Source organism: Aptenodytes forsteri, unplaced genomic scaffold (assembly GCF_000699145.1).
Source record: "Aptenodytes forsteri isolate BGI_AS27 unplaced genomic scaffold, ASM69914v1 Scaffold86, whole genome shotgun sequence".
Classification (NCBI taxonomy): domain Eukaryota; kingdom Metazoa; phylum Chordata; class Aves; order Sphenisciformes; family Spheniscidae; genus Aptenodytes; species Aptenodytes forsteri.
Window position 1 is genome coordinate 797,853 of NW_008795715.1, and position 26,142 is coordinate 823,994.

Here is a 26,142-nt window from a genome sequence, read left to right on the forward strand (position 1 = left end):
TTTTTTTTTCCCTTTTTTTTTTTTTTTTAGCTTACCTGAAAGCTCTGCATTTTCATCCTCCACTTGATAAGTACATTTTTCCACAAAAGAATTTTGGTTTGCTGGAATACACTCATATTTCTCTGAAGTGTCTTCATCTTTGAATCTACAAACAATTTTTTAAAAATTACTTTCAAGTACAACAAAAGGTAGAACAGCAGTGACTGCTTTTATTTGCACAGTCCTTGCACATGTGCACAGTAATTATTTCCCTTTGTACTGCAAAAGAGAGAGCTGACGCAACTCAGACCCCCTGTGCACAGCACAGGCCAGCCCTGCAGCACAGCTTCTAGCAGCGAGGGACCAAGAGACGTACTCCCAATCCTTGCAGCTCAGCAGTAGGACACCGATTATAACCAGAATTTCACGCTTCCGCGCTGTAGCATGGTAAGGCTGGGAGAAGATTTTTATGAAATAAAAAAGGGAAGATCAGACTACGTGACCTAATCGGCTTGGGTGACCTTAATATCCAAGAAATAACGACAACAACATGGTCAATTAAAATCACCAAAATCTTTTTGCATGTAATTTTAATGTGCTATAGGCTTCACACCAAGACGTGTTGAGCAACTCCTGGCTGCGGTGTGAGCTGAGGTCATACGGGAAGCAGCGTTGATCGAAGGCAACTTGGAGCTACGAGAGAACAAATTCTTGGAAGTGCGTTTGGAGAGCTGTCATTGACAGGGATATTGATGGGAAACGAGAGAAACAGCCACGAGCATGCGTTGGTGCGTTACTCCAAAAGACGTGGCAGCATCCTTAAAAAGATGTGGCCAAGGGAAAGCAAGGATTTGTTGCCTGGATTAACGCTGGTAGCGGAAACTTAAAGAAGTAGGCATAAAGTGAGCTGTGAGAGTAATTTTTGCAGATGAGATATGCCCATATTAACATCAGTAAAATAATAATTAATAACTCCAATGAGCAAAAGGACTAAGTATCCAAATGCAAAAGGGTTACACTCAGATAGCCACACTGCTCTGCTGTCACATACGTAGCTAAAATATGCTTTCAGAGATCTTGATCTTCTCTAAGTGAAGTCTCAGGTAGAAATATCAGAGCATTTATAGACCTAATCCTTCCAAACCTTCCTGTCATATAGAAGGAGGATTTTCATAGTCTTGTTCCCTTTGGGGAATGATGCCTCATGGTGCTGACAGGCAAGACAGAGTTTATCTCCTTCCAAATATTTATATTCAGCCCACAGGAGAAGCACATCTCCACTGTAACAAGGCAGCAGGCACCGAAATGCTGGAAAAGCAGCTGTGACAAACGGTCTTCCCCGGGTACACGCTGCAAATACATGCACTGGCACGGCACGTAGGGAGGATGGGGCAGGGACATCGGCTCAGTGGCAGAAATCCGCTGTTTTGCCATCAATCTCTGCATAGATTTTTCTCTTACAGATGATCTCACTAAATCCAGGCGTACAAAAATTTGAATTTAGCCTGTGCTAATGATCTCTAGACTTCCTTGAGGAGACTGTGAAGTTAAACTTGCAATTGCTTGGTCACTTTTTCACCTAACAGAAGCAAGGTTTGAGGCAGTGTGTATCACCCGTATGCATTTCCACAACTGAAACGGGATTTGTGTCACAGCTAAAGCAGGTTTCCAGTTTGTCCTTCGTTTTAATAGTCACATAGAGTAATCTCGACAAGCTGACACACCTCTGGAGTTTCAGCTTCACACCCGGGAAATCCTGGGTGGGATGGAGAGCTGGCACACCAGGTACCTGTTGCGGATGTCCCATGTGTCTCCCCTCCCCGTCACCCCTCAACGCTGCCTGACCCCCAGCTGCGCTGCTGCAGAGTTTGGGCAGCTGGGGGAAACTCGGCAGAACTGATCTCGTTGCTCCTTCAGTATTTCAGGGGAAATTTTTAAGAGCGTAAGATGGACAGAAGACTTTCTAAATTCAGTCTTTAGCTTACACTGCATGTAGGGAAAGAAATCTGCTCCCCACGTGTGCTGGATTGCTTAAAATACTGAGCTGAGCCTAGCCTACCTCATCATCTTAGCACCGAGAAATACTAGAAATACACCTCTGCCGTAAACCGAGCTCCATCGATGTGTTATTTCATATCAAAGTAAGGTTAAAAAGACTCTATCGCCTTTAAATAGTCACTTAGCTTAATCACAAGCTTAACTCAGCCTGTTAGAAAGATGCCTAGTGTCCCACCTACGCATATTCTCACCCAGCATTATTAACAGTGTTATTAATTACTGGGTGTTTTCATACCTTTTAAATAACAATTTTCATTTGTTTTAAGAAGAATGTTTAAGTTTTACCTTAACGGGAAGGTTTGAAAGGAATCCAGAGCTTGTCCTTTGCAGCGTGCCTGTGGAAGTGGAGGTGCTGAGCCTCCCTGGGATGGAATTGCTGGTTGTTCCAGCGGCTCTCAGTGGTCCTTTGTCCACGCACCCGTTTTTTTCACTCAGGCCCTTCTGCCAAAAGGCATTCCTCACACCATCACTTCACTTTTCCCCGGCTTCCTCCCCCCTTCCTCCTTGGCAGAGCTTCGCATTTACTTATGTTATAAAAAGCAAACAGAGCATATTGTTGTTGAGTTGCTGGAGCAGATTCTCTGAAAAGTTACTCAGGAAATTCTTGAGTCTTGGCCAAGAGAAGAAAAATGAGCCCAACAACAAACCACACAAAAATCCTTTCTCTGGCAACCTCTGTTACGTTTCTCAGTGCAGCAAGAGAGGCTGAAGTCAACAGAAATATTACGGCACACTGCTGAAGGCGGAGTGAACGGTGACTCTTGCTCATCTCCAAATAGCAAAGGTTGTGTTTGCAAACTTTTTCAGTGCCACCAGCCCCGGTGTAGGAAGAGCAGCGAAGCACTGGATAGGAACAGCTTTTCTGATTACAAAACATATTGTAAACATTAAAATAAACTTCTCTTGACTAACTCTGTGCTTCTAAAGGGAATGGGTTTGATTTCATCCCCAGGCTGAGAGCGTGGCTGTGGAGCACGCCTGCCCCTCCGTCGCACACCACAGCACCCCCTGCCACAGCAAGGATGAGGAACCGAAGGTGGAAGGGAGAAGCAACCAGCTGGGACAGAGGCTGGCCTTGCAAACGCGGAGGAGCTGGATCTGCTTCCCTTTGCTCTGCCTGGCTGAAAAATTTAAATAACATTCAGATGTTTTAGAGCTAGGCAGACTCCAGAGGTGTTCTAAGTCAGGACACAGAATCAAGTTAAGACCCGTCACTAGTACATGTCCTCGGTATACAAACTTTCTTCTTCTCTTTCAGTCCCTCCTTGCAAAGGGAAAAAAAAAAATTAAGCAGAGAAGTGGACATGCCAGGTGCCAGTCAGCGAATCTCAAGCAAAGACACCTCCCTGCCTATCTCCTTGACAGAGGCACTGATGTTTGGAGATCCACATGGAAAGCAGCTCTCTGGGTGTGTGGGGTGGCTGCTTTGGGGGGTCTTTCTGGCAGGAACAGCCCAGTTCCTGGGGTACAGCAGCCACCTGCTGGTACCTGCTTGCCCACCTCCCTGCCTGCATTGCCTACACACGCATCTGTGGCTGCGTAATCCACCTGCATCATCCACGCCTGCATTGCCCATACCATACCTGCATCATCTGCACCTGCATCATCTGCACCTGCATCATCTGCACCTGCATCGCTAGCATCATCCACATGAACCAGGGGAGCTCATGGCGTGGGTGAGGGTCTTGCTGCCGTGTCTGTCCCATGGGATGGCACTGTCCCTGTCCTCCCATGGGTCCCCAGCCCAGCATTTCCCAGAGGCTGGGGGCGCTGGGGAACAGGGTGATGGGGCACCAGGGGAAACATCTGGCTGCCTGAATGTAGGGAGTTTCTATTTTATTTAATTCTTTTTATTTATTAGTTAAAGCTAGCCCTGGCAGGCAGATGTCCAAGAAGAGATGCTGATCTGCTCGGATAAGGTCAGGGTGCTGGTACTTGCCCCCATCTCCCCACCAGTACCCCCATCCGGCCCAAGCACCCACAGAGGGTGGGTGCTAGCGAGGAGCCCACCCCATCTTCCAGACCACCAAAGCAAGTCAGACACACGTGCTATGGCCAGAAGACCTGTTCAACCTACTGTTCTGCTCCAGCTTTACTTTGGGTCAAAGCACATCTTATTTTGACTCCAGATAATTTTTTTTTTTTTTGAAAGATGGTGCTCTAAGAGCTGCCAGTTTTCATTAAACTTTTCCAGGAATTGCTGAGTCCCTTCCTCTCTCTGTGTCCCCAGTGGTGGGGACCAGAGGTGGGCCAAGGTGGCTGAGCTGGAACACACAGCGACAGCAGATTTTTGGGTCAAAACACAGCCCCGCGCACCTCCACCAGAAAGCACCACCCTCATTGACTGCGTGACACCAGCTGGAAGGATGCTTCTCAGGACTGAGCGAACCAAAGCTCTGGTGTCCTCCTGCCATGGATGAATGAGGGTTTCAGAGCCTCCTCTGAGTTTGCACATGATTCTCTCTTAACAACTGAGCCCCCCACACACAGCTGCGGTGCCTGCCTTGCTGCCTTGCGACCAACAATTCATCCCGGCAGGGTTATTCCTCAGCACAGTGAATCTTCATGAGTCAGTCTGAGCAGGGGTACAGATGAGTGGCAGGCGGATAAAGGCTTTATTTATTAAAATAATAATTCTTTTTTTCTTTGTGAGGCAGAAAACCTACAAGGTTGTATTTGGTGTGACACAGATAACCCAAGTCCTAGGGCTGCATCCGATCACACGTATCAGTAACACCGATGAAATATGCCGAATATTTTCCTTTGTGGTTCCCAGGGCTCAGGGGTGAAGCAGTCTCTGCCCCACAGCCCCGTCAGACACCGCATCTAGGTCGTGCTCCTCTGGGTCCTGGGTGAGGTCTACAAACACCTGCAACGCAACGCAGTGGAAACGACCCCATTATTGCCAAGGACTGACAGTATTTACGCTGGTCACAGGCTATTTCTTCTTTTTATACAGGCAGTTTCTAACCTGTAACTTCTACATCAACATACCTGTTGCAGAGTGTGCAATGACAAGCTGTACTCCTCAAGCCTGAAATTCTGTTTAGCTGTGGAGGGATGGAAAAGGCATCCTTAAAAAACAAATCCATATGAGCAATTTGAAAGCAATCTTCATACTTAATTCATTGCTTCCTTTTACCTGCTTCTAGCTTGGAGAAAGACTGGGACAGAGGTAGTGCATCTTCCATTGGTATCTTGTAGATGAGCAAAGAAGAAGTCCTGAAAAAGGAATAAAAAATGAATTCATCATTTTGTGACTCAGCACCAAGGTTTAGGTTTGCTTGTAGGGTTATTGTACTCCCAGGTAAATTATTGAGCAAGGTCAGTAGGAGCAACAGCGTCCCAGCACAAGCCTGGGCTGGGTGTGCAGCCCACGGGGTAGTGACCTTTCTTGCCGAGCCGCGTGTGGGAAGAGGCGCAGAATTTCGGTGTGGAGAGCATCGTTTTGCCCCATGTCCGTCATTTTGACTTCTAGGTGGTAACTTGTGCCAAACTTACTTTTCAGATCCTCAAGGGAACCGATGTACCTGCAGAGGAGGGAAAAGTGTTCAAATCAGCATAAGCAGCAAATAAAGCAATCATTGGATATGAGCAGCAGATGCACGTCCTCTTATTCATCATCTGTTTATACTGTGCTGCTGAAACAACCTACCTCCTCACAAAACTATGTTTGTTACACACTTGGAACAATCCAAACCAACATTTTCTATTAGATTAAGAAGAAAAAACAAACAAACAAACCCAAACAAAAAACCAGACTAAAAATCAGGTGGCAACCCGGTGAGCGATGCGACCCTGGTGCCCACCGTAGCTGCCCCGACACCAGGATGGCCACCCGGTCGCACATCGCCGCTGCCTCCTCCAGGTACTGCGTGCTGAGGATGGCTGCCCGCTCCTTGCCTTTGACGGCGGTCTGAATCACTTTCCTGGGAACAGAGGGATGGCAGTTACTTCCCAGGAATAGCCAGAGAAAAGCTCCTGGTTTATGTCTCCCTTCCAAAAAACCAACTGAAACGATAAAATTATAAAAAAGTGGATGACTATTTAAAAGACTTCAGTTATCTTGCTTGAAGACGACATGTGGATGGCCAATGCTACGTTGCAATTTGTCATGTCAGCACCTCTCCAAAGTTACACTTTCAGTGCAAACTGTTGAAGAAAAGCTAGAGCAGGCACTAGGGCTGAGTGATGAAAAGGAAGACCTACCTATACTTTTTTCTCATGCTCTGAGGAAAACAGGAATTTTTGTCTTTTGTACCAAATGCATGGGTTCAGCTGGAGTCTGCTCAGATTTTTTGGGTGCACTGCTGTTAAGATTATATCTGATGGTTAGCAAGGACTTGCTGCCTGCTGAGTAAGGAGTTTAGCGAGTGGCACCCAACCCCCTGTGCATTGGGAAAAAGGGAAAATACAGATGTACTCTGCCACCGAGGCAGAACCTCTTTGCTTGCCCAACAGTTACTACAATTGTGAGGGTAACACCCACCCTGTTAAATCTGTTATACAGTTCTCAGTTCTGCTAAAACGGGGCTGCTCACCACATGCGGCGCTGCCCTTTCAGGTCCATGCCCACTGACGGCTCATCCCAAAGCATTACTGTCAGGTCTCCCAGGACGCTCAGCGCAAAACACAGCTGAAATGGGAAAGACACCGAGGTCAGGTCAGGTCTGCTTTTACTTTACCTGCAAAACTGGTGAGTTGTCCTGCTACATCTTAATCCCCGTGAGATTCTTTTAGAAGCTGAAGCTCTTGATGCCAAAAAGCAGGAGGAACAGGGATTAAAAAAAACCAAAACCAACAAACCCCACTTCAGATGTTCTTAGTTAACATTTTAATCCCCCAAAATCAGCTTTCCCCAAAACTCCCAAGCCTACCAAAGATCTGAAAGTGGTTTTCCATCCCATTTATTGGCAGATGCATGCGATGGGGCATAAAGAGGTGATTACCTTGTAAATCGAATTTGTGGTTAGCATTTATTAAACACACAGTGTGGGAGAGTGGGGAAAGAGGAGAGGGGGGATCCTGCCAGGCTGGATTCAAAAGCTATTGATGAAAATGAATCATGCCAGGAACCCACTCTGCTGTATGTGCTTCTGGGTTTGAAACCGTAAGGATCTTTCATGAGCACACTGAATTTCCAGAAATTTTTATTCAGCTAAAATTTTAAGCTTCACTTCAAGAAGAAAATTTCTACTTTGTGAAACAAAAAAATAAAACTTTTACAACATCAAGAACTATATTCTGCTCTCACTGACACCAGGACAAGGAACCCAAGGCGTCCTTGAGCTTGAATGGAGGTCTTCTGTGCACCAAGTTCAAGGAAGAAAGAGCAGGATTTGCTCAAGTAGCAAACACAAATCTAACATGTACCTTTCTGGCTTCTCCAGCAGATAACCTCCTAGCTGGTGTTTTCAAATGCTTCTGGAGGTCCAAGGCCTCTGCTATGCTGTGGGGAATGGAAAGGAAAAATACTGAAATGACCGGCTCTGTTTGCTAATACCGTGGTCAGGGGTACTGAGGAACTAGAAACTAACATACTTTTTTTGGCTGATATGCATCACCTTGGGTTACTTGGTGATTTTGTTCCTAACTCAGATGGTAAATTAAGGAATTTTTGCAGAAACACAAGACAGTAAGTGCAGCTAATGAGGGAAGTGAGTTACTAATTAACTGGCCATGAACTGGAGCAAGTTTAAATGTTTTCTGAAGTCTTCTAGATAAACTGGGGTGAAAATCTTCATAGACAAAGGATTGAGAACAGTATAAAGTAGTAGATCTCATCAGAAGGAGATCCTGTTTCTCCAAGGTAAAGATGCATTGAAGGTGCTGTCTCTTATTCGCACTAGCCAGGTTTGTTAGCAGAAAAACCTTTCCCTGTCCTATACCTCTAGAGAGAGGAAGAACCGAAAGCTAAAATCATTTGGCTTTGTACCGACTGATGATAACAGCTGCATCTTCTTTCCTCATCCCTCTCACGGCAGCGTACACCTCCAGATGCTGATGCACCGTGAGGTCTGGCCAGAGCGGGTCGTGCTGCGGGCAGCAGCCCAGGCGCCCCAGGCTGCCCTGCCCTGGGGAGGAGGCAGCTCCATGGCGGCCCTTGAGCAGCACCTGCACAAAGACACACGCCTCCGTGGTTGTAGTGTGTTACTCTGGGGTGAACCAACGAACCCCTTGGAAACACAGGAATGTTTTCTCCTGCGTTGTGAGGAACCTCGTTAGCACATGGGAAAGGCAGTCCAGCATCATTGGAGTGATCATCTCCATCTACCACGGCTTCTGCCCACCTGGATCCAGGACAGCATTTTCATAAAACCAAACAGTATTTACTGCCATAAAACTTTGGGTAATAGTACCAACGCGAGACTATCTTTTCCTAGTAATACTTTTCTATTTCAAACATTCAGTCCCAAATCTGTAACAACAATGATATTTCCCCTCCCCTGCACATGTCATTAATCATCCTGCACATAATTAAGTGATGGATTGTTACTGGCCCAACCCTGTTCACATTTGTTTTCAATTTCCTGGTTTTGCAAGGCTGTTTATGAAGAGTGTTGGGGTTTTATTTTGGTTTTTTGTTTTTTGGGGTTTTTTTAAGATGCCAACACTTCTTTTACAAGGCTTGTGAAATTTCACGATGGGTTTCAAATGCGCACTGAAGATTTTGTGTAGCTCAAACCCTTAAATCTGTAATATTGATTTTGATGAAAACTAGAACGTGCTTTGAGAAAATCAACGCTTTCTTCTTTCTTCTGTAAATATCCAGGGTTGCATGTACATAAATTCCCTGACTTAAGGGCTGCATTGCCAGCTTGCCTTATCACATCCATCATTTATAAAGGCATCAAGATGAACCCCCAAATGCTCCAGAGGAATCACCTACCTCCCCAGCAGTCACCGTTATGTCACCAGAAATCACGTTTATAGTTGTGCTTTTTCCAGCTCCATTGGGTCCTAACAGACCTAATACTTCTCCTGGAACAGATATGCAAGAACTGTTAATAATAATCATTGTTAATAAGTCCTTCTTCCCTGTGCTAGGCAATATCCAGAAGTACAATAGGAGAAAGGGTTGTTCATTAACTTATCCCAGTAAATTAAAATGATGAACATGTGAGTGCAGGTGCATTGGGTCTGGTTGCACACAAGAAAGTTCTAACAAGAATATGGTCTTCAAATGTGACCTTCACATTAGATTTTAGTCACTTATAGGGGGTGCAGCAAAATACTTGAACCTTTTTTAACACTAAAAGAGAGGTTTTTGACAGCAACTTTCTTCTTTTTCTTAAAGATGGAACTGGCTTTCTTGTCTTCATATTCCTTGCGCAAACTGTTGACAACGATAACAGACTCCTGTGAAGAGATGAAGTGGGAAATAAAAACTCTCCTCTTGTCCCATGAGACAGCTCATCCGTTCTTACCATTAAGTATGACTCTTTACAGAGAAAATTTCTAAATTAAAAGTCCAGGAAACAGAGCAACAGGAAAAAAAAGGAAAAAAAACCAGAATTGGAATAAAAATTTAATGCCAGCTAAACTCCCTCTGCTGCCAGGGGGACCGTGGGCTGGATGGTGAGATGTCCATTTGGACATCGGGAGATCAGTAAATAAGTGCATGAGCTAAGAAAGCAGAGACAGATCCGAAGATGGAGAATGAAAAAAGAAAACAAGCCGGAAGGCTGATTTCACCTCTTCCTGCTGCAGGGAGGCCATCGCGCTCCTCACCATCTCCCTCTCTGCCTGGACCTCTGGGGACTCCTCCCCAGGGTGGTCCCTGTTCTGGCGGATGACCGTTCTCCTCTGCTGGATCCTACGAGCAGAGGAGGAGAGATGGGATCACTTCCAAAAAGGCTTGGTTTTACAAGTTTGTTCCCAGGGCAGCGCCAATGCAGTGCCCCGCAAAATTTATTTGAACTCAGGGAGCTGTTCCACAGACAGTATTTGCTCAAATATTTATTCATGGGGAAAAATAAAAACATCCCACTGGCATGCATGAGAAAATAAAGGCCAGATTTAGCTTTTCTTTCATCACTAAGTATTGACTGGTCTCCTGCTCGACACATGCCAATGATCTGTTCAAGGAGAATTAAAATACACGGGGCAGGTTTTCAAAGCTATTTGGCCATCTAACTCCTAGCTGAGTCCCATTTGTCAGTGTCTGACAGTTTAATATTTTTTACAGATCTTCTCCCACATGACTTAGGTGGTCAGTCGCATGCTGTTGGCGACAGATAAGCAGAGAGCAGGTAGCAGACAACCCCATCCTGACGAAGCTTTAGGGTAGGTCTCCATCCTGCAGAGACCAATACTGACACATTTGAAAAGGAGTTAAAATGTTGAATTTAAATTTGTAACTATTAATTTAGCCAGCTGTAGTGAAATGTCCTGAAACCTCAGCTATGAAGCTTAATAAAAAAAAGCTTAAATCACATTTTTTATTCTCTCTAGGACATTGTAGTTCAACTGACCTTCTATTGCAACACACTGGGTGGGAATTTGCCTCCAGACACATTCAAGAAAACACCAGTAAGTAAAGTCGGAAACTGTAATGACCCAAAGGAATTAAAAAAAATCCCTCCCTTCATTCTCAATTTCCTCCCCTCCAGATAAACTGGTTAAAACTAAAAACATGACCTTTATCTACACTTTGCAAAATGTTTTTGAGTTCACTCCTGCTGTCAAGGGTGAGGCAGGAGGGTCCTCCCTGGCTGTGCAGCACCGAGCCCACCCCGCAGACTGGGATAACCATGGCTTGCAAGGCACCCGGCTGCCCGGGACACACCTGAAGACGGGATCGAGTCTCGTAACTGCTGCTCCGTATCTCATCTCCAAACAGCGCAGGAGAAAAGCGAAAATCACACAATGGATGTAAGGCTAAAAAGCAATAATGAATTAGGTTTGTATGGGGACAAAGTAACACCACACTTGATTAATTTTAATTATAAGGGGGTGCAGGGACCTATCTCATTTACTTCAGCTATTGAAAAGGTCCAAAAGGGGAAGAAGTTAAATTGATGCTTTGCATACATTTCCATCTCATATGCAGATCATTTGCAAAAGCCTTGACTTCATACTGCAGTTTTAGCTCAGATAATCTTCACCCCAACAGACATCCTACAGGATCAGAGATGACATCTTTCTTTTGTAGAGGCAGCATTAGACTGATTAGTTGATTAATAATATCTTTGCCTTATACATGAGCTCCACTTAATCCCCCCGCCATTTTCCCACATATGGTACAGCATCCAGGGGTCGCATGAGACACAAGGCTGTGATTACTTGGATGTACCTCCCCACCAACATTTAATGTGAAACTTCAACCACATAACCCATGCTTTACTTCTGGGGAGAGTTATACAAGCCCAGTGCAAGTCCATCGCATTAGAACAGTCATCCTTTCCAAAACAACCGTCATCAAATTGCTCCTTACTGCAAAGACAGCTACGAAGATGTAATTCCATGACTCAAGACCGATATTGTGAAATGGTAAGAAACGCTACAAGAAAAAAATATCAGTCGATTAGAAAAATTCCTTAGCACGGTGTGCCTCAGTGCAGGGTCAGAGCAAGTGTGGGATGGAGGGATGCTTAGTTTTTCTGCAGGATGGGATTAAGGAGCTTTGATCTGTACTGATTTTTTTGGGTTCATACTGCCTCAAAGAGCTGCGGCTTCCTTGGCTACAGCTAATTCAGAGATGCCTCAAATCAGCCAGGTTAGATTGACCTTTTCCATCATTGCTTCTCTCTTCCCAGTCCTTTCACCTCCTTCTGTCAGCTCACTTCATCCCTCCAGGTCTTCCCACTCCACCACCTTCCCCTCCCATGTTACCCTGGCTGCCAAAATACAGTCATTGTAACAGCTTTTTGTAACTAAACCAACCAAAAAAGTCCCAATCAAACAAAGGATTAACAAGTCAAATCTTAGAATCATAGAATCATTTAGGTTGGAAAAGACTTTTAAGATCATCGAGTCCAACTGTAAACCTAACACTGCCAAATCCACCACTAAACCATGTCCCTAAGCACCACATCTACACGTCTTTTAAATACCTCCACCACTTTTCTGGGCCACCTGTTTCAATGCTTGACAATCCTTTCGGTGAAGAAATTTTTCCTAATATCCAATCTAAGCTTCCCCTGGCACAACTTGAGGCCGTTTCCTCTCATCCTATCACTTGTTACTTGAGAAAAGAGACCGACCCCCACCTCGCTACAACCTCCTTTCAGGTAGTTGTAGGGAGCGATAAGGTCTCCCCTCAGCCTCCTTTTCTCCAGACTAAACAACCCCAGTTCCTTTAGCCACTCCTCATCAGACTCGTTATCTAGACCCTTCACCAGCTTCGTTGCTCTTCTTTGGACACACTCCCGCATCTTGGTCCCTTCTCTCACTCCCCAGTCTGGACCTTTTCTTCTCCTGTTGTCTTTTCTCATTCTTTGTCTTTTTGACAGTCGGCACTTTGAGACAGGGAATTTGGAAAGCACCTCTTGCTTTTCCAGTTTGCACCATTAGGACCATTATTGAAATTAGTAGGGCAAGTTTACTTACTGGTGCAGAGAACATCAACCAGCCCAGCAGTGGAAACACAGGAATCAAAGTAGAGAAGGTCAAGTAAAGTGCTTCGTCTAGGTCACTGAGCATATAGAGAGTGAAATTCACCTGGAATAAAGCACAAAAAGTATTTCCAATGTTAATGTATTGTTGCTAAAAAATAAGCTATTTGTCACTGATGTGGGTTATTCTGCTGAATATCAGTATATTTGAAGCGAAACCTCAAGTGGCAAGATGTGTAAATCAAACACTTCAGAGTGAAGATTCACTTCACTTACCAGAATGAAGATGAAAGACCAAATGTAACGATTGCTTCGTCCCATGCGAAATTTAAAGGCAATTAAATAGACAAAAAGGACAAGAGATACTCCATAACCAATGACGCAAATGATCTAGAGAGAGAGACTGATGTCAGTGGCTAGGAGATGGATGTGGGTATATGAAAACCTGCCTAGGGCAGCCCATTTCGATTAAAATATTTAATGTAAAAACTCACTGCGAAATGAGGGAGGGGGATTTGTGTCTGCCCGTTTTCCCGCACGCAAAGAGCTCACCAGGGACAGCACGGTGCTGGCCTGCAAGGGGCAGATGCGGTTGAAGAGTAGCACAACCCCGAACATGAGGCACACCAGGGTCCAGAAAAGTGGAACGTCCACCAGCGCCTGCCCGCACCAGTATGCCGAGGGGAAGAGCCCCGCAAGCCGCAGCTGGGCACGAGCCTGGAGCTGCAAAAGTAAATGGGAAAAGGGAGGTGATTCAGCAGAGCCCAAAACATCATTCCTGCTCCTCCTCCTCCATTACCCTCACTCCTCCCTTCCCTGGCTGAGCCTTCCTCTCCCTTCCAAGCACTTTCAATTCTTTAAACAACAGTAAAACTAAGAAAAACACATCATTCTTAAAGAAAAAACAAAAAACAACCAACCCTCCTGACCCCAAAATCTTTATTAACACCCAAATTGTTCTGAGCCCAAGCTGTTTCCCTGAGATGCAGGGTAATGTGCTTTGGTACAACGTTGTACTCATGTGGCTTTATTTCTTCTAGCATCCTACCTAGAAATGCCGGCCAGCCCACCAGCACACGAACTGCTATCCAGAGACATCGCGTTTGCATTCACTTCTTGTGTAAGACCACTTTCAGCGCGTGCTTTTTACCTTGTAATCCTCCATGCTGCTCACTGCAAAGTGAGGTGGCAAACCAGCAGCCAAAGTCAGCATGTAGCTGAGACAGATGAAAAAAATATCACTCTTTATTTCTGGGCTTTGTGTCTGCGGAAGAGAAATTCAGAAGTCATCAATAACCAACAGCTGCCCAGGGAAAATCTGGCTTGCTCGACGCTCATAGGATGGCTAAACATGCAAGTGAGCAATAACACTAATGGTAAGTCATTTGTGTTTAAGAACACAAAACAAGACAATAAAAAAAAAGTATTTAGCATCTTAAAATTTGCAGAAAGTATTGGAATTACTGTAAATTGTTGTGGATAGAGACCAACTTTTTGATGCTGATTCTTGCCAAACGGGTGCTGAAAAAAGGTGGGGTTTGCAAGTATTACTGTTGTACTCCTACCATATTGCCACATAGCACAAGCTTAAATGTCTTACGGCACTGAAACCCTATAGAGCTCTTAAACACTGCAGAAGATATTCTCGTTAAATAGCCCCAGTAATGACTGCTGAGCAATGCCCCCAGGAACTGGCCAGCAGTTGGATGACTGACCCCAACCCTTGGAGGCTGCTCATCCAGCCAGGTTTCCAACCCATCCAGTCTTTATCACTTTGGCATGGCTATTTCAATTAATTTTCACCAAGAAAGGCAGGACACTCACGCTGTAAAAGGGCTCACTCCAGACGCGGATGCGTGCAGTGGAATTGAAGAGCCTTAGGAAGGTGTTGCTGAGGATATTCACGAGCATGGGGAAACAGTTGATGGGTTCTGCACTGCACATGACTGTGAATCGGTAGCTCTGAAGACGTAAGAGCAAAAGACGTTACCTTCATGCCCGTGAGAAGTGTGAGGAGGAGCTGACCGCAGAGAGGGGTTTAGAGAAACACAATGGCAAAGGCAATCAGACAGTTTTATTGGTGCGACCGCGGAGACCTGGAAGTGTGCTAGCAGGTACCACGAGCAAAATGATTGATAAAGATGACAATTTCTGGAGAAAAGCACAAGACTTGCATTAATGCTTTTCTCTAAAGATCACTATAAAGAAGCATACAGTGGAAAGCACCAAATATAATCCTGGTTTCCCACAAACAGGACTACCGATATTATTTAATATGTCAAACACCCTTTTGCTGGTGTGTGTATTTCTCTGTGCCTCATTTAAACACATTTCAGAAAATCCTGTTGACATACAGGATGAAAGAAGAAAAAAATACCACTCACCTTGCCTTCCAGGGATATTTTTATAGCTCCATTATGTAGTGGAATGCTCGTGATGTTTTTCTCAAGAGCTATTTCTGGGATTATGTTTTGGGTCTTCAAAGCAGAAATGAAATCTTCAATTTCTGATCCTGAAATCAAGTCAAGAACAGAAATTAGATTAATTACTTTTTTTTTCTTTAAATATAAACAGTTTCTTATAGACAAGTTCCCATTTGCAAAGCAGAAGTATGTTAAAAAAAATCATACAGAATCTAAGCAAACTTATATTTTCTCTATTTTGTTTTCTATTTTAGTTAAAGCTGGTTAAACACAATGTATGTTTCCACAGTTAGTTTATTGCTTTTTTTTTTTTTTAATTTTCCTGGTTCATTATTCTTTTAAATACCAGCTACTCCGTTATCACCACTAAAACTGGATTTGCTTTTGCTCAAAAGAAAACTTTTCCCACCAAAGCCACAAATATAGAAAGGAACGTACAGAAAGAGTAAGGCAAGGTTGGTCTATCAATTCTAAGAGGACTCAGAGTGGTGCAGAAAATGAATCAACATCATATGTTCGTCTTCACCTGTATCATTGAAGATGAGAAGATTTGTTGACTTATTTTGAATTTTCTCTTCAGTGGGAAGAAAATATGAGCTAGCCGTGATTTCCCAATTGCTGGAGCTGTCCCACAGTTGAAATTCAATGAAAATCATAAGCATTGGAAGGATAAATATTCCAAAGAACAGCAATCTAGATGGAAAAACAGACCATAAGTTGGTCCAGGGGAACTCCACCTTTAACTAATTGTGTGATTTATGCTGAGAAAGGCAAGGGGAAATTTAAAACTTAAGCAATTCAGAGCTCTACCAGTAAATTCTAACTGTCCTTATTACTGCAGTTTTTAAACATTTCCCACCTAATTCTCAGCTTCCAAACATCTCCACCAGTATTTAAGCCTTCCCTCAGTCACTCAAGGGAACAATCAAATCCTTTGGAAAGCACCAAGACAGCATGAGGGCTGCAGAGTAGGCGAGAGCTCCCGTACTTACATGGACCTGAGAAACTTTCCTTCGTGCTTTAGTTTTAAGAAGCGAACTCTCATCACGGCACACACTTGCTGCCTCCAGAGCGCCATCCCGCTCACTGCCACGCTCCCCTGTTCGGAAAACACCAGGAGGCTTTGGTCCCTCTCCTCGAGGTCTCCGTCTTCTGTGTGTTCACCACGAGAAATACCATTACCCACAAAGAGTGTTCAAAGGACACATTTTAATTGCAAACAATCAACAAGGTTCTTCTGTTCTGAATAAAGGAACGCTTTCATTTTCAGCCAGAAAAGAAATAACGGCAGAGAAAAGGGGCCATAATTTACCCAGAACGTAATTTACATTGGTGAACTCAGACTGGCTGAACCTGGGCTCATATGGCAACACATCCAATACCTTCACTGGCCTTGCGAAATGCCTTCTGGCTAGTTTATTTCTTCCCACCTCCTGGTCTGGGCAGTATACCCTTCAAAACCCAATACCCTTCCAACATCAGTCTTAATTCATGTATTTAAAAGCCTGTGGGAAGTTGAGACTAAATCATCTAGACTTCTTCAAGAAGATGTCTTTCTGAAAGCTGAATACAACTGCAACTCTTGACCTACCAAAACCTACCAAAATTCACATTTAGCAGAAACTTATTAGATATTCAATTAAAACATATATATATATATATGGAAGCTTCATTGTGCCACACTTGCAAATGGGAGTCAGTGCTTTACCTTCTTGACCAATGGCTTCCTCGCCCTCCAGCTTCAGGAAAACATCTTCCAGGGTTGTCCTGCTAACCTCATAATTAACAACCCCCTGCAAAAGTCTGCTCTCGAGATGGCTGAACAGATCTGCACAATAGAAACGACCAGACTCAGCCCAGCAACCAAGGCTAGTGTTGAGCAGAAACTCAGACTGGCATGATTAACGTTGCACTTTCTAGCGTTCACATTATTAATTTCCATAACTTAAAAGCCACGGCAAAATTATTGTGCTCTTTAGAGGTAAGTAGGAAATTCAGATTTCTTGATTACCATGGGCCTTCCTGGTGGGAGAAATCTCATCCTGAAACCAGAGGAGACTCAGTGGATTTTAGTTTGTAGATTAGTTGGTGGATTTTCTTTTGTTTATCTGCAGTATTGATATTAGCATGCCCACTGGAGGCTTTCTTTAAGGCTGATGTTTATGCAGCTCTGGGCTTCCTAATCCCATGCCGTATGGACAAGGGAATATAGTTATTCCCTTCACAGCAACTTTGCTTTCTGCTTTTCCCACCACTTGGTTTCCCTTTGCAACCCTGACGCAACAACAGGCTTTTCTTACCTGGGAAGCTGTCAGTGTTTTCCAGAGGTAGCATATAGCACAGCTCGCCCCTCTTCTGTCCTTTGAGCACGGCACTGGGGACGTACTGTCTGACCAGGGATGATGTAAGCTCAGGGTCACACAAGTCATTTACGCGCATCCTGTTTGTATTAAAAAGTAATTGCTATAATATTAAATGAGAAAAAAATCCATGCATTATCCACTTAAAATACAAAGCCAGCGGTTGTTTTTCAAGCCATAGGGAAACCTCCAAAACTGGGCAGCATTTCAGTGGGAATTTCTATAGACGTCTGCAGTGCCCCTGGTTTTGCCATGCATGTGAGAAATAGTTGAGGTTAAGAATAATGATCCTGGTCGATACTGCTAAACCAAGAACACAGAAATTAATAGCCAAGGAAAAACAACTTTACGTTAAAGCCGTTGTACGTCGCTCTGGCACCACAGAGTATGTGGAAATTGCAATTCATCTTACTCTGGTCCCCTTTTGGCTGTGAAGGAGGTTGCAAAGTCATGTTAGCTACATGCTCAGAGCTTTCAGGATTAGGTTCCAAAGAAAAGCAGCTTGCTATCCAAAGCAAGATGTTTTTGGCAGCCTCAAAAGTTTTCTAAAATGAATTGTCAAGATTTCTATTACTCTAGATAGAAACGCTATAGAGATACAGACTCTAACAAGAAAATACATCAACTAGAAGCTTTTCATAAAAAGAGTGATGACCAAAAAGAACAGGATTTACCTTAAGTGATAGCCAGTTCCCCACTTTCTCTTCAAGTACAGAGATGAGCCAACACACTGTAATCTCCCATTTGAGAGAAAAGCTTTCCGATCTAAGGAGGTATGAATACAAAGGCTTTAGGGGGGATTTACAACAGTGCAGTAGACTGACCTCACTCTGCTCCTTCTGAACTCAACAGACATTTTTATAATGAAGTTGAGAGGAGTAAAACCAGGCCAATGCTGAAGTTTTTTTTCTTTTTGAACTGCTGCCTTTCTCCTAAGCACCAAGGTTCATCTTTTAATTAGGCTTACAGGCTTGTGGAAAATTTCCTATGCAGCCCGGAAGCAATAAGGAAATAGGGAAGATGTTAATTCAAACAATATCACTAATCTGTGTGGGTGCTGCTAGTGGTACATCCAGATAATATGCAATTGCTTCATCCTAAAGCAGAGCACGAGCAAGGTCGTGGAAGGGCATGTCAGTCCAGTTTTAGCCTTTACTCAGCCCAGGTTGAGTGGTCACTATCAGACAAAATGTGTCCAGCGAGCACAGACTGCATCGTGGCAGGACCCATACGTGGGCTTTACAACGGGAACCCTCGTTTTCAAACTGTAGTCAACCACAGTGTGAAAATCTGGGCTCACCAGCATGAGTATCGGCCTCCTCCATGGACTGGGTCGTGAAGAGCGTCACACGTCCAGCCTGGCGTTCCTTCAGAAGGTTCCACACGTGGTGCCTGGAGCAGGGATCCAACCCAGCTGTTGGCTCATCTAAAAGCAACACCTGCAAAGGCGAACAAGATCAGACCCTCCATGTGTCCAAGCTGGTGTTTCCGTGTTTATATAATTTCCTTTCATGCTTTTGATGATCTCACTCTAAGAATAAAATGCGTCCTCAGATATCAGCCATTTTTATTGCTCTTTCTCCTATTACAATATTATTACCCTTTTCATTTAAAATACAGTTCTTATTGACCTAGATCCCTCGATCCTTCCAGCAGCCAAGCGAATTAGTAGGTTAGCAGACTTGGAGTGCCAGGGGAAAAGTACCAAAGTCTGCATGCCAAATCAAAATGCAAAACTATGTGCTAAAGCAGTATGCATTGTTTGTGTGTAAATATGACCGGTCCCTACCTGGGGATTCCCTAAAATTGCAATTCCAAGAGACAATTTTCTTTTTTGTCCACCACTCAGAGTATCGGCGCGGATGTCCTGAAGGTCGGTGAGGTCCAACGTCACAAGAACTTTCTGCACCTTGGCAGTATACAAAGACAAGAGCCAGATTTCCAAAGCACTGGTCGCATTTTAATTCATACATGGCTACACACAGTACAGGAGAGTATAACTTCAAGATTTTAAAGTTATCTACTTTAAATGGCTTTGCTTAGAGATAAGTACTGCAAATCTGAATTAAAACTCTTATGACATGAGGATAGGAAAGAATTGAAAAAAACACTTCCCTCCTAAATCAGGGTTGTTCTCATTTCCACAGAACAAGATGCTGGTGATAATCTTTTATAAAGAAAGCTCAAAGTGTCCAAGATGCTGTAAAACAGAGGACAGTGACTGAGAAGCACATACCAACCTCTTGCTCTACTTCCTTTCGTTGAATCCCCTTGATGTGAGCAAAAGTTCTCAGGTTTTCCTTCACCGTTAAGGCTTCAAAATGCAGATTAAATTGGGGGCAAATCCCAACCATTGCCTGAATTCCTTCCATATCCTGTACTTCAGACACTTCGTAGTTGTATATCATTGCAGAACCTGCACACAGGAATGAATGAAACAAGTTTCATACTGTAGAGTATTTCCCAGTTATAAGGGGAAAGCAGACTGCTGTGTGTTCATACCTTTGACATTAATTCCAGCATTGTGGGTGTTTCTCAAGTGTTTAAAAAAAAAAAAGAAGGCAAAATAACTTTGTGTCGTCTAAAGCTTTAATACCATTCAAAAATATTTCAGAGCATGAAGTCTCTCCCTTAAGAACTAAAACATATTTCCTATAGGTATGCAGCTCATGGAAAACATCAGGCCATCCCCATGGAGAAATAACCATCTGTGTGTGCTTGCACACATGAGCGTATCCACAAAGGATGCATTAGCCCTGAAGCTTGTGTTGAAGGAGCAGTCTGCACTGACAACGAGCCAGACTGAATAACTGAGGGAAAACTTGTTTTTTTTGCATCTTTACCCCCTTACTCTTGAAAAAACAAACAGCTTCTCCTCTTCAGTATTCAGGTCCATCATCTTACCTGCTGAAGGCTTGGAAAATCCACTGAGCACATTTAAGAGAGCAGTTTTTCCAGATCCACTGTGACCAAGTAATGCAGTGATCTGGCCTTCATATATACTTAAGGACAAACCTAGAATAGAAATAGGATAACATTAGGATGGAAGATTGTGAGAAACAGACTTGTACCTGTAGCTTGCTGTCAAATATGGCAGAGGAATGATATTTCTTTTGAAGCTGAGAGGCAAAAACACAGATCCAAAAACATGGGTTGCATCTTCAGAAGTTAGGACTAAACTTAGTAAGGAACTTGCAGTCATGTCTTGATTGAACTGAGGGAAAAAGTGTATTAACTTCAATATTTAAAGAATTTTGGCTTCTGGTTTTTTACGAGGTTCGTAACCTTTTATTTTAGCATGGCTCAAGAGATAGTCCACAGAAAGAGAAGAGCCCATAGCTTTTCCAACACGTGAGATTTCAAGAGTTATTTCAAAGCAGCCAGACTTTGCTACCTCATTTCCTTTAAAAAAAAAAAAAAAGACTTATTTTGTATTTTTGTGGGTTGTTTGGGTTGTTTTTTTTTTACTCAGTATAAACCTTTGAGACCATATTGATAATTTCACCGTCACTTGGAGTTCTTGTTAAACAAAGGCATTTAACAGATATGCCACGACCATGACTGTGCCAACTACTTGCATACCTGCAGTTGGCAGATGTGCAAGTGCTTGGAGAACACTGGTCAGCCAGTGACAGCAGACTTGGCTCTAGCCAGCGACCAAAAAAATAAGTTTTGTTTGCCCAGAAGAGTACATTTTGAGAGGGAGGTTTGAGAGGTGATTTTTATAGCGGTTCATGGCTGCAAAACCCACAGCTTTTAAGGAGACTTCTGCTGTTGCAAAAAATAATAAATAGTAATTTTCCTGGAGTGAAGAGGAAGATAACAACCTGGTAGAAATTTGCCAGTAATTTACCCCAGCAGAAATAACCATTGTATAATGCGTTTTAACAGTGCTGGAGGCAGAATTAAGTACACCCAGTACATTTCAAAACAGTTTGGCTTCATATTTAGTGAAAAATTACGTTAAAAGAATTCCAAAACCTCTCTTACCCCTTAAAGCTTCGGTTCTCTTGTCCTCCTTCTTGTATATTTTTTTAATATTGTTTAGTCTAAAGGAAAGGTAAGCAAGCCATTACTATCGAATCTCACAATTTTGGCATCTTTCCTCTGCCTCAAAGTAACTTTTGAAAACTATTGGAAGAATATTTCTCAACCTCCTCCTCAAACTGGTCCTGCTCATTACCATCAGGGGTTAGCGTAATTCCACCTGAAGGAATTGCTTTATATAATTCGTTTCTTGTACACTTAAAAGCAGAATTAACTAAGGTACTTTTCTAAAAGATGTTTAAAAGGTTTCAAAGTCAAACTCAATGAACACTTAGTGAATGAAGCGGGAGACCCTAGGGAGTGAGAAAACACGTGGTTATATAATTAAAAGTGATGATCTAGCTATTACTTTAGCAGATTTATATTTGCTTTCTAGTAATAAGCAATGGGCAGCAACAGCAATGGGCCAAACTAGCCCTGTAAGGATGTAAATAACAGCATCTTATGCAGCACACACCAGCAGCAGTGTTCTTAAAGACAATGGTGAAGGGGAATAGACTCACTGCTACTGTTCTGCAAAGAAGAAGTTGCTGGGCAGCAAGTCGGTCCCTGGCACAGAAGATGCACCATGTCCAATAAAGGTTCAAATCCAGCTCTGGAGCAGAATGAAACGGTGAACAAACCCTCCCTTTCATGTATTTGCCATTAACCTTATCTGTATATGTTAGATAGCTCAGTCTAACATTCACCAGTGCAATATGGCTATGCTCTCTAGAGTCAAATATAATGTGTAGTGTTACATTTTTCATGCCTACAAGAGTCTTTACCTGATTGCTTCCTTCCCATCGAAGCCTGGAGGCATTGGCTCGGTGTTATCACTGAGGATAGTATCGTGGCTGCTCTTGCCGCCAGCTTGCACCCCCACGTACCCGCTCTTGGGCTTGAACCAGTATGACGGTCGCAGGAAGAACATAGGTGGATATGGTACTCCATATTTGCCTAATTCAGAAACAAAGAAGGTGAAATACCAACCAAAAACTGCTACGTGTCAACTCAACTTTGATAAATGCCATGTCCAGCCATCTCTTCCTCTACAGCTGCAGAATGCAGCCTTTTGGCGGCGTAAAAGGATTGCCAAGTCCTGCAAAGCTATCCACTCGTCCATATCTGTAAATGCAGGTGGGGAGCAATCACAGCAAAGACCTCATTGACCACCTCTTTGGCCCAGAAGTTACAGGAAAATTAGGTCAAGTCCTACAACATCTTTTTAAACCCAGTGGTTAGGGCTGCTGGAGTAGATGTAAAGGATCTCAGTGCCTCGCTGCAAGTTTTAACGTTCCTTTTGGAGCCTGTTTTTGAGGCAGGGCCAAATGAGGTAGATAGCTACAGGCACCCAGCTTCCGGGAAAACAGGATTCTTCCCAACAATTTTTTCCTAAGCAATGCAGCAAATGCAGTTTTCAGCCCCTCACATACCGTGGCACGGCTCATTGCTGTTAACATGCCATTTCACAACCTGACCAGCTCACTACCAGGACACCTTCTTTGTTGCTCCACGTAGATTACAGCTTTCTCAGCTCTATCCCACTGCTTCTTTGGCACCTCTCCCCCTACGAGGGGAGAGGATTATAGAAGAAAAATGCAAGGAAATTTGTATTCTTTCCCTCGCCTTTGTACTTACCAGGCAAAACCTTATCAAAGTAGATCGCCAACAGCAAATACAAGACACTGTCAAGAGTCAGTATGATGTATAGGTTAAAGAAAGGGTACAATTCTGGTGTAAAGGCTGGTCCATATTTTTCTAATTTTACCATCTAGGGGGGATAAAAGCACAAGTCAGATGCAACACTTCCTTTAGCCAGAAATACTACATGCAAGCTGTGTCATCATGACCATTTTCACCAAAAACCCATGCCCACTCGTGATCATGATGCTGTTTCCAAGCAGGGCAACACTTTATTATGACCACAAGTATCAGAAGTGCTTCAGTAAGCTGAATTCAAAATTATGCAGAAGTTACTACACCAGAAGAGGGCTACACACAATATTTGCTGGGGCAGCACTTCAAGACCTCATGGTTCTTGCAGATCTTGGTACCCACCAGACACACCCCACTGCTGCAATAATTTTCCAGAGATCAAAATTTATTGTAGATACAGAGCTGGTAAAATTCACGATGCAGTTGAGAGTCTAACTATATTTGTTATGAATTAGCGTGTACTTTTTGGAGTCAAGTTCTTTTTACAAAGCATCTAGGGCAGAGGGGCATGATTGGGTCGTTATGGCATTGCAAATTATGTACGACAGCTACTGTTATCTGGCAGAAGTCTGCAGCATGTTTGCTGTGGGCTGAAATTTTATGATGGGCTGGCTTTATTTTGAACATACCTTTGAGATGCCAGCTGTAAAGGCAAAAGAACTGAAGAGATTAAAAATCCATTCTGAAGACGGTGGTAGTTTTTCAAACAATGTCAAAAAGCCCAGCAATCCGAAGATGATGTGAAGGACAAATCCTATGAAACTGGCGATATTTGGTTGCTTTAACAACGAGCTGAGCATGAAACAGAAGTGAATCTGCAGCAGAGAAAACCAGTAATTAGCAGGATGCATTTCTGCTGGCGATTAAGGAAAAAAACCAGCATGAAAATCCAACAAGCAACATTAGAGACCCAGTTGAGTTTCAGTCGTCCCCTACAGATGCACATGGCCCATCACAAGGCTTGCATCATTTAGCAAACAGCTCTGATATTTAGGGCAGATCTGTAGGGGCAGACAGATCAGACCCTTCTCGGCCTCCCGAGGAGGCTGGATGCAAGGAGGAAGCCCTGGCCCTAGGGGCACACAGCATCAGCCTTCCCATTAATGCTGGTGTTAACACCTCTCTTTACTCTGATTTCAAGTCAGAATCTCCCAAAACGTAATAGGAGTGATGTATTAGCCTACAAATTGTAACAATAAATCCCAGTAGTGGAGAAGTTTTTGTTACTTTCTCATATAATGCTCAGCCCTAGAGTACTCTGTAGTCTTTGAGTTTTAGATGCTTTGATTAGGAAATGGAAAAAATCATGCATCATTTAAGAACACAAAAGCAGACTTACAGATGCTATGCCATAAAAGAAATAAAAAAAATATATTTCAAAAAAGTTGTGATCATGGATGACTCCTCTAATCGTGATCAGTGTCAGCAGACTTGCCGTTACTGCAACGTAAACGGTGTACAGCAAGCTCCAGGATAACCTACAAATGAAGGCACAGTTATTTTTGCCTCTGTACATGACAGCACATGCCATTACATGGCCAGTACAAGACACGCTCCTTTTAATTCAAATATTTTGTAATTCTCAAACACACTTCCATTTACAATTTCCAGACTGGAAAGATGCAAATATCACTGTCTTGCACCTACCCAATCTCTGCAGATGCAATGATGCCAGCAAAGAGCCACAGGGCATCTAAGCGCAGGCTCTGCAGCCAGAAACACTTATTCTTATGCTTTTCCTAGTGATGTGAAATACTCATGCTCAGAAGGCTTTGGAAGCCTGTTTTGATAGACCCTATGTCCCCCCGTGCTTCGTCATTTGCAGTTTTCTCCAAAAGTTGTTGTTTCTTCACTTTTTGTGTTCTCTGTGTGTATCCACCCATTTCCTGGAGGCAAGCAACACCTCAACACCAAGAACCTTGCTACACGCATCTCTGCTACATGAAGAGTGTTCTTTCTCTCTTTTTGGGGAGGAGAGCAGAGCTAAGTATAACAAACAACAAAAGAAATCCTGTATCAGAGCAATGTGCTTGGAAACTGAGGTCCTCCAGCAAACAGCACGTTACAGATAAAAGCAGCAAAGGTTTTGCTTCAACAACATGCAAAACTTGGCTTCGGAGAGCCCAGACGTATGGTTAGGCAATTGCAAAGGACTGCTGCTGGGGTCTGGGGAATTACTGCTTCTCAGCTGAGCGGTGGTACCAGACCCACATCCATCCTGCAAACATATCCTGTATACATAAGATAATTCCTGTAATTACACAGTTTATTTCTGTGAGACTTACCAGAATGCGATGTCTTGCAAACCCATCGCTCTCATTAATACCTTTAGCTTCTTTTTCTCTCTTATAACTCTCACTGATAAAAAGTACATACATGGGGAGAAGCACAATATAATGTAAATAATGAACCAAATATAATCCAGTTTATACACAGGTTTGATCAAGGGTGATTTCAAACGAATGCCACTAATTGACTTCATCTCTTCCCAGACAGAATGGTTTGTTTTCATCTAAAGAAAGGAAATTAGCGATTAATTTGATTTTCTGGAATGAAACAGCCAACATCAGAACAAACAGGTTTTCATAAGCATTAAAATTATTAGTTTGCCAATAACAATGTTACATTTATAAGTGCAAATAACCTCAACATTTAGTATCCTTTTATATTGCCTTGTAATAAACAGTAACGTTGCCTTGAGCCACGAGAACAATCTGTCGTTCTTTTAACTTTTGAATCATACTACTTATTTAAAAAAGTAATGATCACAGAAAATGAACTGGTTTGGGGTTTTGTTTTTTGGTTTTTTGTTTGGTTGGTTTTTTTTAAGTTTACAGATAACTCTGGAAAGAACAGAAAACGTATTTTCCATCATGATCGTACTTACTTCTATGACTGCTGCATCAATGCTGGACTGCACTGATAGGAAACCCGCATACCAGTACAAAGGGACTTTGCAGTTACTTGATGAAAAATTGAAGCAGGTATCTATGGGAAAGGGAAAAAAAAAAAAAAAAAAAA

At 43.1% G+C, this 26,142-nt stretch overlaps 2 protein-coding genes across 2 annotated transcripts in view; both read right to left on the reverse strand.

Moving 5' to 3' along the window:
- LOC103902458 (ATP-binding cassette sub-family A member 10) overlaps positions 1-2,392 on the reverse strand; it is a 24,536-nt gene extending 22,144 nt beyond the window's left edge. The window contains exons 1-2 of the mRNA XM_019473189.1: positions 2,323-2,392; positions 36-145 (exon numbers count right to left, since the gene is read on the reverse strand). Coding sequence (XP_019328734.1) covers positions 36-137 — 102 coding nt within the window. The 5' untranslated portion in view covers positions 138-145; positions 2,323-2,392. The remainder of the gene's footprint in view (positions 1-35; positions 146-2,322) is intronic.
- A 2,200-nt stretch (positions 2,393-4,592) lies between these two features.
- Positions 4,593-26,142, reverse strand: part of LOC103902431 (ATP-binding cassette sub-family A member 9) — a 26,847-nt gene continuing 5,297 nt past the window's right edge. The window contains exons 5-39 of the mRNA XM_009283484.2: positions 26,009-26,109; positions 25,407-25,633; positions 24,461-24,599; positions 23,751-23,936; positions 23,044-23,176; positions 22,191-22,362; positions 21,367-21,425; positions 20,281-20,391; positions 19,617-19,792; positions 19,166-19,285; positions 18,677-18,815; positions 18,051-18,141; positions 17,317-17,456; positions 16,725-16,844; positions 16,009-16,168; positions 15,543-15,709; positions 14,978-15,105; positions 14,418-14,555; positions 13,744-13,857; positions 13,146-13,316; positions 12,870-12,983; positions 12,589-12,699; positions 11,474-11,539; positions 10,826-10,917; positions 9,733-9,853; positions 9,279-9,393; positions 8,927-9,018; positions 7,973-8,151; positions 7,411-7,486; positions 6,579-6,673; positions 5,847-5,966; positions 5,427-5,567; positions 5,180-5,259; positions 5,032-5,087; positions 4,593-4,906 (exon numbers count right to left, since the gene is read on the reverse strand). Of these exons, the coding sequence (XP_009281759.2) occupies positions 4,817-4,906; positions 5,032-5,087; positions 5,180-5,259; positions 5,427-5,567; positions 5,847-5,966; positions 6,579-6,673; positions 7,411-7,486; positions 7,973-8,151; positions 8,927-9,018; positions 9,279-9,393; positions 9,733-9,853; positions 10,826-10,917; positions 11,474-11,539; positions 12,589-12,699; positions 12,870-12,983; positions 13,146-13,316; positions 13,744-13,857; positions 14,418-14,555; positions 14,978-15,105; positions 15,543-15,709; positions 16,009-16,168; positions 16,725-16,844; positions 17,317-17,456; positions 18,051-18,141; positions 18,677-18,815; positions 19,166-19,285; positions 19,617-19,792; positions 20,281-20,391; positions 21,367-21,425; positions 22,191-22,362; positions 23,044-23,176; positions 23,751-23,936; positions 24,461-24,599; positions 25,407-25,633; positions 26,009-26,109 (4,340 nt within the window). The 3' untranslated portion in view covers positions 4,593-4,816. The remainder of the gene's footprint in view (positions 4,907-5,031; positions 5,088-5,179; positions 5,260-5,426; positions 5,568-5,846; positions 5,967-6,578; positions 6,674-7,410; positions 7,487-7,972; positions 8,152-8,926; positions 9,019-9,278; positions 9,394-9,732; positions 9,854-10,825; positions 10,918-11,473; positions 11,540-12,588; positions 12,700-12,869; positions 12,984-13,145; positions 13,317-13,743; positions 13,858-14,417; positions 14,556-14,977; positions 15,106-15,542; positions 15,710-16,008; positions 16,169-16,724; positions 16,845-17,316; positions 17,457-18,050; positions 18,142-18,676; positions 18,816-19,165; positions 19,286-19,616; positions 19,793-20,280; positions 20,392-21,366; positions 21,426-22,190; positions 22,363-23,043; positions 23,177-23,750; positions 23,937-24,460; positions 24,600-25,406; positions 25,634-26,008; positions 26,110-26,142) is intronic.